Consider the following 15,000-nt stretch of genomic DNA (forward strand, 5'->3'; position numbering starts at 1 on the left):
GAAGCTCTCCTTTTATAGCCAAAAATTCACTCTCTAAAGCCTACAATATTTGAATGAGATGAACATCGTCAATATCTGAGAAATCAATGAACATCTAAGATCAGCAGCTTTATGATAAAGTAGGATTACACTTAAGCTATTTGTATAATTAATAACATCAAAATTTCTTTATGTTTCCTTTGTATCCTATTGTATTTCAAATAATGTGAATATAAATTTTCATCAATTTACTATTAAGGTGTGATGTTATAAATTAAGATTTTGGAGGTTTACTCCATTTATTCATCTTCATTATATATTGGTGGCCTTTACACCCATAAAACCTTACAATGTGGCATTATTTTGTTATTATTTTTTGGTTTGGGTTTTTTCTCTAAATTAAGAAGATTGTTAACTTTGTTTTGATTTATTTTATGGAAGGCGACAGAGCTATTAACTCTAAGGCAGTTGGATAGTAGTTTACTCTATCTTGAAAGAGACTAATTAGCGGTAATTTTCAACAATTGAGATGGAGGTTGTTGAGACATGTGGAAAAGGAGCTCTTTCTTCTGTAGAGCCTTCCACCAAACATAGTTTTCCATCAACTGATGAGGAAATTGTGGGCTTTGGGAAAGATGCAGAAAATATAATGAAGAAATTGACTGGTGGAACAAAGGAGCTAGATGTTATCTCAATCTTTGGAATGCCAGGTCTCGGAAAGACAACTTTGGCCAGGAAAGTCTACAACAATCCTTCTATTGTTAATCACTTTGATGCTAAAGCTTGGTGTTCTGTTTCTCAAGCATATGATAGGAGGATGTTGTTGATTGAAATGCTTACACAAGCTACACGTGGTAAATGTGATATCAAAGAGAACGACGACATAGCTGACAAGTTGCAAAAGAGTCTAAAAGGCAGGAGATACCTCATTGTATTAGATGATATATGGGAAGTCGATGCATGGGAAGATTTGGAATTATGCTTCCCTAATGGTGAAGATGGAAGCAGAGTAATAGTAACAACTCGAATTGAAGAAGTGGCTAAGCATCTTCAACACCGCAGTGATCCCTATTCTCTTAGATTTCTGACACTGGAAGAGAGTTGGGAATTACTGCAGAAGAAAGTGTTTAAAGGAGAGAGTTGTCCTCCGGATCTACGGGAAGCAGGGTTACAAGTGGCCGAGCATTGTAAAGGATTACCTCTTGTCATTGTCCTAATTGCTGGAATTATTGCGAAAATGGAAAGGGAGGCATCCTTGTGGCTGAAGCTTGCAAATGACTTGAGTTCTTATGTTTTAGGAGAGCAGAGCATGAAGGCAATACAATCAAGTTATGAGCATTTAGAAGACCACTTAAGGCCTTGCCTTCTATACATGTCATTGTATCCGGAAGACTGTAAGATTTCAGTGTCTGATTTGGTGAAATTGTGGATAGCGGAAGAGTTTGTACTGAATATTGACACAGAGAATATGGAGGAAGCAGCTAGAGTTTGCTTGAATGACCTGCTTAATAGAAGCCTAGTAATGATCTCTGAGAAGAAACTTGATGGTCAGATAAAATACTGCATACTGCACGATGTAGTGCGTGAGTTTTGTGGTGGAAAACTTAGAGAAAAAGAGTTTAAGCAGCTCGCAGTGCCATACAATCCGTATCAACATTTGCAATACTCCAAGGAATCACAGTTATGCATTTATATTCATGATGATCTGGTTGAACAATTAGATCATTCTGAATATCGGCTGGATAAGGTTCCATTTCTGGACTCCGTGGAAACAAAGTCTTTGGAGTTCATTGCTCATCCAGCATTCAACACATGGAGCCGATCGGATCCTCTATCTTTACTTGCTAAATTAAGACGTGTTCGGGTGTTGCATTTCTTGGATGTGGAGTTGCCACGTTCTTGGGCTACGGATGTACAATCGCTAACTCGCTTGAGGTACCTTGCAATTAAGGTCTTTGATTTTGACTTCAAGTGGGTATCTCACATGCACGATCTTCAAACTCTAACGGTTCAAAAAAGTAGAAGGCGTTTTTTAAACACATCGCCAGCAGCTATCTGGAAAATGACCAAGCTAAGGCATGTAAATCTAAGTGAGTTTTTCTTCTTATGGCAAGATAGTGACCGATCATTTTTTGAAGAATCTTCAGAAGCAATGCTAGAGAATTTGAGGACATTTGGCACTTACATAATATGTGAGAATGAGAAGAATCCAAGGTTCTGGTGGAGGTTCCCGAATCTTGAAGAACTCAGCCTCGTGATTGTAGGTGTATCTACTATTCCATTATTTCCCATACCAGAAGTTCATACTCAGCTTCAATCTCTTGAACTATATCTCCCGGGCTCGTCAAAATTCAGGTCTTCAGTTGGAGGGGCCAGTTGCTTTGTCTTCCCTTCAAATCTTAGGCATTTGTCCATTCGCGGATTTTGTCTAACGGAAGAAATGGCTTTAAATATTACAAGATTGCGGAAGCTTGAGAGACTAAAACTAAGTAAGACAGAGTTTTTGGGAGAAAATTGTTGGGATGCCACAGATATCGAGTTCCCTGCACTCAAATACTTGTCATTACTGTGGTGTAATATGAGAGGATGGAATGCTTCAGAGGAATCCTTTCCCATGCTTGAGAAGCTAGTTATCCAAGGTTGTCGCGACCTCGAGGAGATCCCTCTTAGCTTTGCTGATATTCCAACACTCCAACTTATTGAAGTGGAAGACTGCATGGAGTCTGTTGAGGATTCAGCTATGGATATTAAAAGAGAAATAGAAGAAAACACAGGCTGTGACACTCTCCAAGTTCGTATATCGAATAAGAGGAAGTACAGACAACTAAATAGAGCTGGTAATTAAGACAATTCAGCACCACTTTGTTACATCTTTTATGGAAAATAATTTTTAGTAGCCTCTCATGTCTTGCATAATATATTTTCAAATTGGCTTTTAGTTCGATATCATTTGTTTCGTTGAACGTTTAAGACAAATGCGTGATCAGAATTTTTAAAAGTAAATAAAAATTAAGATTTTGGAGGTTTACTCTATTTGTTCCTCTTCATTATAGATTGATTGTCTTTTGTCACGACCCCAGTTCACCCTCCGAGAACTGTCGTGACGGTAAGTCTCTACGACTAGTTAAGCCTAACGAGTGCGGAAAATAAATAGAAACTTGCGGAAATATAAACTAAAAGCCAAGAATAACCAAAAGGAAAACGATATATAAAATGTCGTTCGGCATATGCAGCACAACATCTCAAAATCCTACAACACTAACCCAAAACCCGGAAACTCACGGGAACACAAGCTGAAAGAAATATAGTAAAGTGTTCTAACTCCAGAATGTCTACATCAACAGTAAGATAGAAGGGCTAACACTATAGGATAGAATAAAGATAGAGACTTCTTGGTCTCCGGACGCGGCAGATGTATCTCGAAGTCTCCGAAAGATCTCCCTGCCTCAAGGGTGATAAGCCTGGGTAGAGGTACCTGGATCTGCACATCAAAAACATGCGCAGAAAGGGCATGAGTACACCACAGCGGTACTCAGTAAGTGCCAAGCCTAACCTCGGTCGGGCAGTGACGAGGAAGGTCAGGGCCCAACTGAGCTAAAATAAAATATAAGGGTTAACAATATGAAATAAAGCAGAGTAATTAAGTACAACAACAAGAAATAACATAGAATGAAAAGAACAACAATAACTAGCACAGATACAAACAAGCCACAGAAGAAATACAGCTCAACACATGAATAATAACTCGGGGCACCTTCCAGGATATCGTCCTGTAGTCCCAATTACAACTATCCAGTGGATCTCCCGAGATACCGTCCCATAGTCCATGACATGTATATATATGTCCGAAGGATCTCCCGGGATCCCGTCTCGTAGTCCAACTATCAATGCGCGGGGATCTACCGGAATCCGATCCGTAGTCCCAAATCTATATACCCAGTATTGGGGGAATCTACCGGGTGCATTCCCATAGTTCCATATAACTGTGCAGGTGGATTTACTGGAAATCTAACCCGTAGTCCCAAAGTAAACAGACAAGGGGGAGCTACCGAAATCCCACATCCGTAGTCCCAATGTAAATACACAAACAACAGCAAGAAGATATCCAGAAATTGGAAATTTCATAGCAAGGCATCAAGTAATTCTAACCTAGCATGTTGCACGGAGTTCATGTAAAGCAGGTTGAACAAATAAGGCAATGGAATCAATTAAACAAGCTTTTCTAACTAATAACAGGTTTAATAGCACAAGTAATCAAAGCAGGAGAGGAACCATGCTGATAAATACTCAATGAAGGCCGGATTTTCCAATAATTTTGCACAAGTACGCACTCGTCACCTCACGTACAAGGAAATTCAATTAACAATATACCAATTCTAAGGAGAAGGTCTCCCACGCAAGGATAGACAAGCTACTTACCTCGAACCGGCTCAAAAATCAACTCGAAACCACGCTTTTGTCACGAGTATCCCACTCCAAATGGCCCAAATCTATTCAATTCCATTGCATATTGTAATTAACACCTCAAGTAACTGATTCTACAATTAAATTCTAAGCTAATACGCGAAATTAGATAAAATGACCAAAATGCCCCTCAGGCCCACATCTCGGAATCAGGTGAAATTTACATTTTTAGAAATCCCGTACTCTCACGAGTCTAAATATAACAAGAACACTGAAATCGGAGTCCAAATGATCCCTCAAATCCTTATTTAAAGGCCTCTTAAACTCAAGCCCTAATTACCCATTTTTTCCAAATTTTTCACCACTAATTAAGTCTTTATTCACATAAAAATGAGTTATGAAGTCAAGAACGTTACCTCCAAATGATTCCCCTTTGTTTTTCTGAAAAATCTCTCTCAAAAGCTTCAAACTCGGATGAAAATGGTAAAAGAATGGCTCAATTTCCAAAGGCAACTATTTATATGTTCTGTCCAGCGATTTCCACATTTGCGGCCCTGGGACCGTATCTGCGGACACAACGTCACATTTGTGACTCTCATTAATTTACCAGCTTCTGCATCTGCGGACCTCTAACCGCAGGAGCGGTTCCGCTTCTGCGGAAATTTCACCGCATCTGCGGTTCCTGAGAAAAATCCCAATCTCGCTTCTACGACCCTCTACGCTGCTTCTGCGGCTCCGCATCTGCGGTTCCCAAACCGCAGATGCAAAAATACCAGAAAAACAAATGCTGCACAACTTCAACTCTAAAATTTCCTCCGTTAACCATCTGAATTCATCCCGAGGCCCCCGGGACCTCAACCAAAGGCATCAACATATCCTAAAACCTTATTCAGGCTTGTACCATTCTTCAAAATACTTCAAATAACATCAAAACAGCCAAAACACATCGGATTCAAGCCTAAGTTTCTAAAATCTTCCGAATTTCGCTTTTGATAAAAAAATCCAACCAAACTACGTCTGAATGTCCTGAAATTTTGCACACATCCCAAATGACACAACGTAATTACTGCAACTCTCAGAATTCCATTCGGAACCTCGGATCGAAATCTCGCTATCGAACCGGAAACTTCAAAATTTCAACCTTCGGAATTTCAAGCCTAAATTAGCTACGGACCTCCAAAACACAATCCGGACACGCTCCTAACCCTGAAATCACCCAACAGAGCTAACAGAACCATCAAATTTCCATTCTGAGGCCGTCTTTACATTGTTTCGACTACGGTCAACTTTCTAATACTTAAGCTCTCATTTAAGGACTAAGTGTCCTAAAACTCTCTGAAATTCAAAACCAAACATCCCGGCAAATCACATTAGCAGAAATAAACTTGGGGAAAGCAGTTAATAGGGGATCAAGGCATTAATTCTTAAGATGACCGGCCGGTTCGTCACATCCTCCTACACTTAAGCATTCGTTCATCCTCGAACGAGCATAGAGACATACCTGAAGTAGTAAAAAGATGAGGGTAACGGCTGCGCATATCCTGCTCAGTCTCCTAGGTTGCCTCCTCGACCGACTGACCCCGCCCCTGAACCTTTACCGAAGCAATGTTCTTTGACCTCAGCTTTCTGACACGCCTGTCCAATATTGCCACTGGCTCCTCAACATAAGATAGATCCTTGTCCAACTGGACTGAACTAAAATCCAACACGTGTGATGGATCACCGTAATACCTTCGGAGCATCGAAACATGACATACCGGATGAACTTCGGCCAAGCTGGGAGGTAAGGCAAGCTCATAAGCAACCTCCCCAACATGCCTCAATATCTCAAAAGAGCTAATAAACCTCGGACTCAACTTCCCTTACTTCCCAAATCTCATAACGCCCTTCATAAGTGAAACCCGAAGCAGAGCTCGCTCTCCAACCATATAGGAAACATCACAAACCTTCCGGTCTGCATAACTCTTTTGTCTGAACTGGGTTGTATAGAGTCTATCCTGAATCACCTTAACCTTCTCCAAAGTATCGTGAACCAAATATGTGCCCAATAGTCTAGCCTCACCCGGCTCAAACCAACCCACTGGAGATCTGCACTGCCTAGCATATAAAGCCTCATACGGTGCCATCTGAATGCTGAACTAATAGCTATTGTTGTAAGTAAACTCCGCCAATGGCAAGAACTGATCCCAAGACCCTCCAAACTCAATCACACACGCAAGGAGCATATCCTCAAAAATCTGAATAGTGCGTTCGGACTGTCCGTCCATCTGAGGGTGAAATGTTGTACTCAACTCCACCCGAGTGCCCAACTCACGCTGAATGACCCTCCAAAATCGTGATGTGAACTGAGTACCTCTATCTAAAATAATGGAAACTGGAATACCATGCAGACAAACAATCTCTCGGATATAAATCTTCGCTAACCGCTCCAAAGAATAAGTAGTACACATAGGAATGAAATGAGCGGACTTGATCAGCCGATCCACAATCACCCAAATAGCATCAAACTTCTTCAAGGTCCGTGGGAGTCCAACTAAAAAGTCCATGGTGATCCGCTCCCACTTCCACTCCAGAATCTTTATCTGCTGAAGCAACCCACCCGACCTTTGGTGCTCATACTTCATCCGCTGACAGTTGAGGCACCAAGCTACAAATCCAACTATATCTTTCTTCATCCGCCTCTACTAATAGTGCTACCTCAAATCCTGATACATCTTTGCGGCACCCGGATGGATGGAATACCGTGAACTATGGGCCTCCTCTAGAATCAACTCTCACAGCCCATCAACATTGGGTACACAAATCCGACCCTGCATCCTCAATACCCCATTGTCTCCAATGGTCACATCTCTGGCATCACCTTGTTGAACCTTATCCTTGAGGACAAGCAAATGAGGGTCATCATACTGCCGCTCCCTGATACGATTAAATAAGGAAGACCGAGAAACCATGCAAGCTAGGACCCGACTGGGCTCCGAAAGATCCAATCTCACAAATTGGCTGGCTAAGGCCAGAACATCCATCACCATAGGCCTCTTTGATGCTGGTAAATATGCCAAACTCCCCAAACTCTCCGCCCGGTGACTCAAGGCATCAGCCACTACATTGGCTTTGCCCAGGTGATACAAAATAGTGATGTCATAATCCTTCAGCAACTCCAACCACCTCCTCTGGTGCAAATTTAGATCCTTTTGCTTGAACAAATATTGCAAGTTCCAATGGTCAGTATAAATCTCACAGGGAACCCCGTATAAATAATGGCACCAAATCTTCAGGGCATGAACAATGGCCGCTAACTCAAGGTCGTGAACAAGGTAGTTCTTCTTATGAATCTTCAAATGTCTGGACGCGTAGGCAATCATCCTACTGTCCTGCATCAATACCGCTCCGAGGCCAATCCTCGAGGCATCACAATAGACCGTCTAAGATCCTGAACCCGAAGGTAATACCAAAACTAGGGTTGTAGTCAATGCTATCTTGAGCTTCTGAAAGCTCTCCTCACACTCCTTCGTCCGCTGAAATGGAGCACCCTTCTGGGTCAATCTGGCCATAGGGGCTGCAATCGATGAAAACCCCTACACAAAGCGACGGTAATAGCCCGTCAACCCAAGGAAACTGTGGATCTATATAGCTAAAGATGCTCTGGGCCAACTCTGCACGGCCTCTATCTTCTTCGGATCCACCTGAATACCCTCACTTGATACCACGTGGCCTAAGAATGCCACTGAATCCAACCAAATTCACATTTTGAGAACTTAGCATATAACTCTTCTCTCTCAGGGTCTGGAGAACTGTCCTCAGGTGCTGCTCAGATCTTCCCGACTTCGGGAATACACCAGAATATTGTCAATAAAGACAATGACGAATGAGTCAAGATACGGCCGGAACACATTGTGCATCAAATGCATAAAGGCTGCTGGGGCATTGGTCAGCCCAAATGGCATAACAAGGAACTCATAATGACCATATCGAGTTCTGAAAGCAATTTTCGGGATATCTGGCTCCCAAATCTTCAACTGATGGTAACCTTAGCGCAAATCAATCTTAGAAAACACTCGTATGCCCTGAAGCTGGTCAAACAGATCATCAATACGAGGTAAAGGATAACGGTTCTTCATTGTAACCTTGTTCAACTGGCGATAATCAATACACATACGCATAGAACCATCCTTTTTCTTCACAAACAAGACAGGAGCACCCCAAGGAGAAACACTAGGCCGAATAAAACCCTTATCAAGCAATTTCTACAACTGATCCTTCAACTCTTTCAACTCAGGAGGAGCCATACGATATGGAGGGATAGAAATGGGCTGAGTGCCCGGCAACAGATCAATGCCAAAATCAATATCTCTATCAGGCGGCATGCCTAGAAGATCAGCTGGAAACACATCGGGACAATCCCGTACTACTGGGACTGAATTAACTAAAGGGGTATCAATACTGAAATCTCTCATAAGCTAAATACCCCTTCTCAACCATACGCTAAGCCTTAAGGAAAGAAATAACTCTACTAGGAGTGTGATCTAAAGCACCCCTCCACTCAACACACGGTACACCTGGCATAGCCAGTATCATGGTTTTGGCGTGACAATCAAGAATAGCATAATGGGGCGACAACCAGTCCCTGCCCAAGATAATATCAAAATCAACCATGTTGAGTAATAATAGATCGGCTCTGGTCTCAAAACCACTAAGAGCAACCAAACACAACCGATAAATGCGGTCCACAACAAGAGAATCTCCCACAAGAGTAGAAACATAAATAGGGGAACTCAAATAATCTCGGCGGACACCCAAATGCGGAGCAAAATAAGAAGGCACATAAGAGTAAGTGGAGCCTGGATCGAATAGAACCAATGCATCTCTGTGACAAACCAGTATAATACCTGTGATGACAGAATTGGAGGCAACAGCCTCGGTACGGGCAGGAAGGGCATAGTATCTAGCCTGGCCTCCCCCTTTAGGGCGACCTCTACCTCCCCAACCTCCACCTCTAGCTGGCTGAGCAGGTGGGGTAGCAACTGGAGCTGTAACCATAGCCTGAGAACTCTGCGGGGCACGCTGTGGCTGAGAAATCTATGGAGGTGCACCCCTCCCAAGTTTGGGGAAATCCCTCACCATATGGCGTATGTCACCACACTCAAAACAAGCTTTGGGAGGATATGGTGGTTGTGACTGGCTAGGGCCAAGTCTGCTGGACTGACCTTTGAAAGCACCATGCGCAAGAGGCACGCTAGAATGCATGCCTAGCCAAACTGGTATAACGGACAGCATACTCTGAAACAGTCATAGCACACTGGCGCAAATTCTCAAACTCTGCGCACCAAGCGTCCCTGAGGCTCTGAGGAACATACTCCCTCAGGAACAGATCTAAAAACTAAACCTAAGTCAGTGAAGTAGCCTCATCTGGATTGTCTAAGTCATAGGTGCGCCACCACTCATAGGTGGCTCCTCGAAGCTGGAAGGTAGTGAAAGAAACCCCACTCAATCCTGAGATACCCATAGTACGTAGAATGCGGTAACACTCATCAAGAAATCCCAGAGCATCCTCCGATGCTAAACCACTTAATATAGGAGGCTTGTACTTCTTGAACCTCTCAAGCCTCAGCTGCGCATCCTCAGAAGTCGCTGCCTTGTCCTCGGGCTGAACTGGCACTACAGGCAGTACAGGAATAATCTCAGGGACCTGCTGAACATGAACTTGCTACTCAAGAGAGCGGGCGGCGGGAGTCTGTGCTCCTTCCCCGGCCTGGGATGTGGCTGCAGTAAAGTGAAGCAGCCCCACTTGAGCCAAAGTGGTGTACATGTTCATGAACTGAGCCAAAGTCTCCTGAAGAGCTGTAGTGTAGTAGTAGTAGGCATATCAGGCACCGGGACTTCGGCTGGATCTGCTGGTGGTACCTCGGCGCTAGCTCGCGCAGGTGCCCTGGCTGCACCACGTGCATGTCCTCGGCCTCTACCCTGGCCCCAGCCTCTGACGGCTGCAGTAGGGGGCGCGATTGCTTGATCATCTCGAGTAGCACTTGTCCTCACCATCTGTGAGAGAATAGAAGACAAAGTTTAGAATTGGGATGTCAAAATATCGCACGACAAGGAAATCAAATAAAGTGGAAATTTTCCTAATAGTTACATAGCCTCTCGTAGATAAGTACATACGTCTCCATACTGATCAGCGAGACTCTAAGAAACCGGCTTGTGTTCCGTGACTCCTATGAACCTAGAGCTCTGGTACCAACTTGTCACGACCCCAGTTCACCCTCTGAGAACTGTCGTGATGGCACCTAGTCTCTACGACTAGGTAAGCCTAATGAGTGCGGAAAATAAATGGAAACTTGCGGATATATAAACTAAAAGCCAAGAATAACCAAAAGGAAAATGATATATAAAATGCCGTTGTGATGACCCAAAAGGTCATCACCTGTGTTGCAAATGAATTCAGTGTTCCGAGGCCTAAAAATCTCCTTATTATCCCACCTTGATCTACGTGCATGGTGCGGACCTATATCCGGAAAGCCTTCTATGTGAAAATATGAGAAATGGAATTTTAGAGTTAAAAATTTGATTATGGTTGACTTTGATCAACATTTTAATCAAACGGACCCGGATTTGTCTTCTGACGATCCCGGGAGGTTCGTAGTAAAATATGGGACTTGGGCGTATGCCCAGAAATGAATTCCGAGGTCTCAAGCCTTAAAAATCAATTTTTGAAGAAATTATTTTACTGAATTATGTAAGAAATGAAGAAAAGAATTAATGTTTGAAACCATTGTTATCGGGCCCGTATTTTGGTTCCGGAGCCCGGTACAATCTTGTTATAGTATTTGAAAGATAATTGTGAAATTTGGTGAAAACGGAGTTTATTTGACTTGAGTTGGACTTCCGATTGAGAAGTTATGAACTTTGAGAGTTCTTGATGAAAATGTTGAGTTTTGAGGTTTAATTCATGATTTTACATGTTATTTTGCTGATGTAATCGCACAAGTAGGTCCATATGATGTTTTTAAGTTAGTATGCACACTTGGTTTGGAGTTCTGAGGGCTCGGGGGAGTTTCGGGTAGGTTCCGGAGTATCTTAGGCCTAAAACACAAATGTTGCAGGATTAGAGAGGTGGAAGGCCTCTGAATATACTAGTGCGGTCTGCACAAAATAGAGTGCGGCCACGGAGGGTCCTGTGCGGCCGCGGAGGGGCCTGTGCGGCCGCACTAGATTCTGTGCGATCCGTAGTGAAGAGCATTTCACTGGTCCGACTTCGGAAGCCTATATCTTTTGATCCACAAGGAATTTTGAGATGATTCAAAAATGAAAGTTGTAGTCCTTCGTGTCTAGTTTCCAGAAAGATAAAGAAATCATTATTTGGACATCTTTAGAGAAAGGTATGGCCAAAATACTAATACCTGTCACTGCAGAACACGGGGAGGCCTGTGCGGCCGCAGTTGATTTTGTGCGGTCTGCACAGGGCATCTGAGGGCAGTATATTTAGATGGGATTTTTAGTTAGTTTTCATTTTTCAAACCCCAAAAACATAAGAGGCGATTTTTCAAACAACCTTTCTTCTCCAAATCAATTGTAAGTCATTTTTAACTAGTTTTCTTCAATCATTAACATCTTTTAAAATGATTTCAACTTCAAATCAATGATTTTTATGAGGGAAAATTGGGTATTTTGGGTAGAACCTAGGTTTTCAAAAATTGGGGATTTGGACCTCGATTTGACGTCCGATTTCAAAACAAATTATATATTTGAGTTTGTGGGGGAATGGGTAATTGGGTTTTGGTTCGAACCTTGAGTTTTGACCACGTGGGCCAGGGGCGATTTTGACTTTTTGGGTAAAACTTTGAAAAACTCATTTCCATGCATTCAAATTGGTTCATTTAGCTTTTATTGATGTAATTAAGTAACTTGTGACTAGATACAAGCGAATTGGTGGTGGAATTAAGGGATAAAGCTATAATTGAATCGTGAATTGTGTTCGTGGCATCGAGGTAAGTGTTTGGTCTAACCTTAGATTGAGGGATTAGGAGTTGTGTCCCATTTGCTATTTGTTTCTTGTTGAGTATGACGTATAGGCATGGTGACGAGTATCTATACGTTGGTGTCAAGCATGACCGTGAGTCATATATTATGATTTTTCATAATTTCGTTGTATTATTCATGCCTTAGTGAAGATTTCTATTTGTTGTGTAAAGTTGTAGAAATAATCGTGACTTTATGAACATTGAAGAGCGTGGCTCCAATTGTATAACGAATTGTGAAAGTATAAGTGATAATTGAAACTCTAGAGCATTGGCTCGAGTTGTGAAGTGAATTGTGAAGTAAAAGTGAGAAAGAGGAGAGATCCTTACGTTGCCCCCTTGCCGGGCTATTGTTGAGTTGTGGTTCTCTTGCATTGTGTTCTTAATTGATATTACATATACTTAGGTTGATGATTCTTTGTGTTGGGTAAGGATTTTGGTTATAGCTGAGGTAGTTAGGTGTTGTAATAAGTTTGGTTATAGCTGAGGTAGTTAGGTGTTGTAATAAGTTTGATTATAGCTGAGGTAGTTAGATGTTGGAACAAGTTGAGTTATAGTTGAGGTAGTTAGATGTTGGAACAAGTTTGGTTATAACTATTTCTTCCTTGTTGGGACGTATTTACTTATGCTGTCGAATCCCTTGCCGGGATAGTGTAAACCTTATGGATCCCTTGTCGGAACTCTTATTATAATTGTAAATATTAGATGTGGATAGGGTTGCACGCCGCAACAATATTATATATGGATCGGGTTGCACGCCGCAACAATATTATATATGGATCGGGTTGCACGCCTCAACAATATTATATATGGATCGGGTTGCACGCCACAACAATATTATATATAGATTGGATTGCACGCCACAACAATATTATATATGGATCGGGTTGCACGCCACAACAAGATATGATGAAATGGGAGCGGGTGGTACGCCTACCACAAGATAAGTGAAATGGGAGCAGGTGGTACGCCTACCACAAGATAAATAAAATGGAAGCGGGTGGCACGCCTGCCATGAGATACAGGAAATGGGATCGGGCTGCACGCATGCAACAAGATGTGAAAAGAAAGTGAAATCTGCTTTTGTTTTCCGTATTCGTGTTAGTGGTTGGATTTTGACTTCTTATAACTCTCCTGATATTCTGTTTTTACTTGTTATTCCCCGAAGCACGCTTCCCCCTCGCGTCTTTACTTGTTTATTTCTATATTTCTTTTTCCGCTGTATATATTTGTACTGTATAGGTTTATTTGGTAGTCTGGTCCTAGCCTCGTCACTACTTCGCCGAGGTTAAGCAAGGCACTTACCAACACATGGGGTCAGTTACACTGATACTACACTCTGCGCTCTTTTCTGCAGACCCCAGTGTTGTGGACTTCGGACCGCAGTGAGATTGTTGATTCTTGATAGGCGACCCGAGATAGTCCTGTAGGCGTCCGTAGGCCTTGGCGTTTCCTTCTATCTACTTTCCTGTTTCTTATATGTATTCCCAAGGACAATATTGTATTTAATTCTTTCAGACCTTTAATTGTAGTATTCTTAGACCGTCTGTGAAACTGTGACACCAGTTCTGGGTAGTCGAGACTCAAACGGTTGTAATTGATATTCAGGTTCAGATGGCTTATTGTTTTCTTCCGCTTATATTATATTCCGTTGTGTAAATGTTATTTCTTCGTAATTGCGAAAGAGAATAAAATTGGTAAAAAGGTAGATGGTCTAATAATTGGCTTGCCTAGCTCACATTAGTAGGCGCCATCATGACTCCCGAGGGTGGAAAATTTGGATCGTGACAGCCGCTCGACATATACAACACAACATCTCAAAATCCTATAACACTATCCCAAAACCCGAAAACTCACGGGAACACAAGCTGGAAGAAATATAGTAAAGTGCTCTAACTCCAGAATGTCTACATCAACAGTAAGATAGAAGGGCTAACACTACAGGATAGAATAAATATAGAGACTTCTTGGTCTGCGGACGCCACAGATGTACCTCGAAGTCTCTGAAAGATCTCCATGCCTCAAGGGTGATAAGCCTGGGTAGAGATACCTGGATCTGCACATGAAAAACATGCGCAGAAAGGGCACAAGTACACCACAGCGGTACTCAGTAAGTACCAAGCCTAACCTCGGTCGGGTAGTGACGAGGAAGGTCAGGGCCCTACTGAGGTAAAATAAAATATAAGGGTTAACAATATGAAATAAAGTAGAGTAATTATGTGCAACAACAAGAAATAACATAGAATGAAAAGAACAACAATAACTAGCACAGAGACAAACAAGCCACAGAAGAAATACAGCTCAACACATGAATAATAACTCGGGGCACCTTCCAGGATACCGTCCTGTAGTCCCAATTACAACTATCCAGTGGATCTCCCGAGATACCGTCCCATAGTCCATGACATGTATATATATGTCCGAAGGATCTCCCGGGATCCCGTCTCGTAGTCCAACTATCAATGCGCGGGGATCTACCGGAATCCGATCCGTAGTCCCAAATCTATATACCCAGTATTGGGGGAATCTACCGGGTGCATTCCCATAGTTCCATATAACTGTGCAGGTGGATTTACTGGAAATCTAACCCATAGTCCCAAAGTAA

The 15,000-nt window shown here is 42.4% G+C and overlaps 1 protein-coding gene across 1 annotated transcript; it reads left to right on the plus strand.

The window, feature by feature from the left end:
* Nucleotides 1-508: 508 nt before the first annotated feature.
* On the plus strand, nucleotides 509-2,824 carry LOC107818717 (putative late blight resistance protein homolog R1B-12). The gene has a single exon (XM_016644751.1). It carries the CDS (start codon nucleotides 509-511, stop codon nucleotides 2,822-2,824), a length of 2,316 nt encoding a protein of 771 aa, XP_016500237.1.
* Nucleotides 2,825-15,000: the final 12,176 nt, after the last annotated feature.

This window comes from Nicotiana tabacum, chromosome 8 (genome assembly GCF_000715075.1).
Source record: "Nicotiana tabacum cultivar K326 chromosome 8, ASM71507v2, whole genome shotgun sequence".
Taxonomy (NCBI): Eukaryota; Viridiplantae; Streptophyta; class Magnoliopsida; order Solanales; family Solanaceae; genus Nicotiana; species Nicotiana tabacum.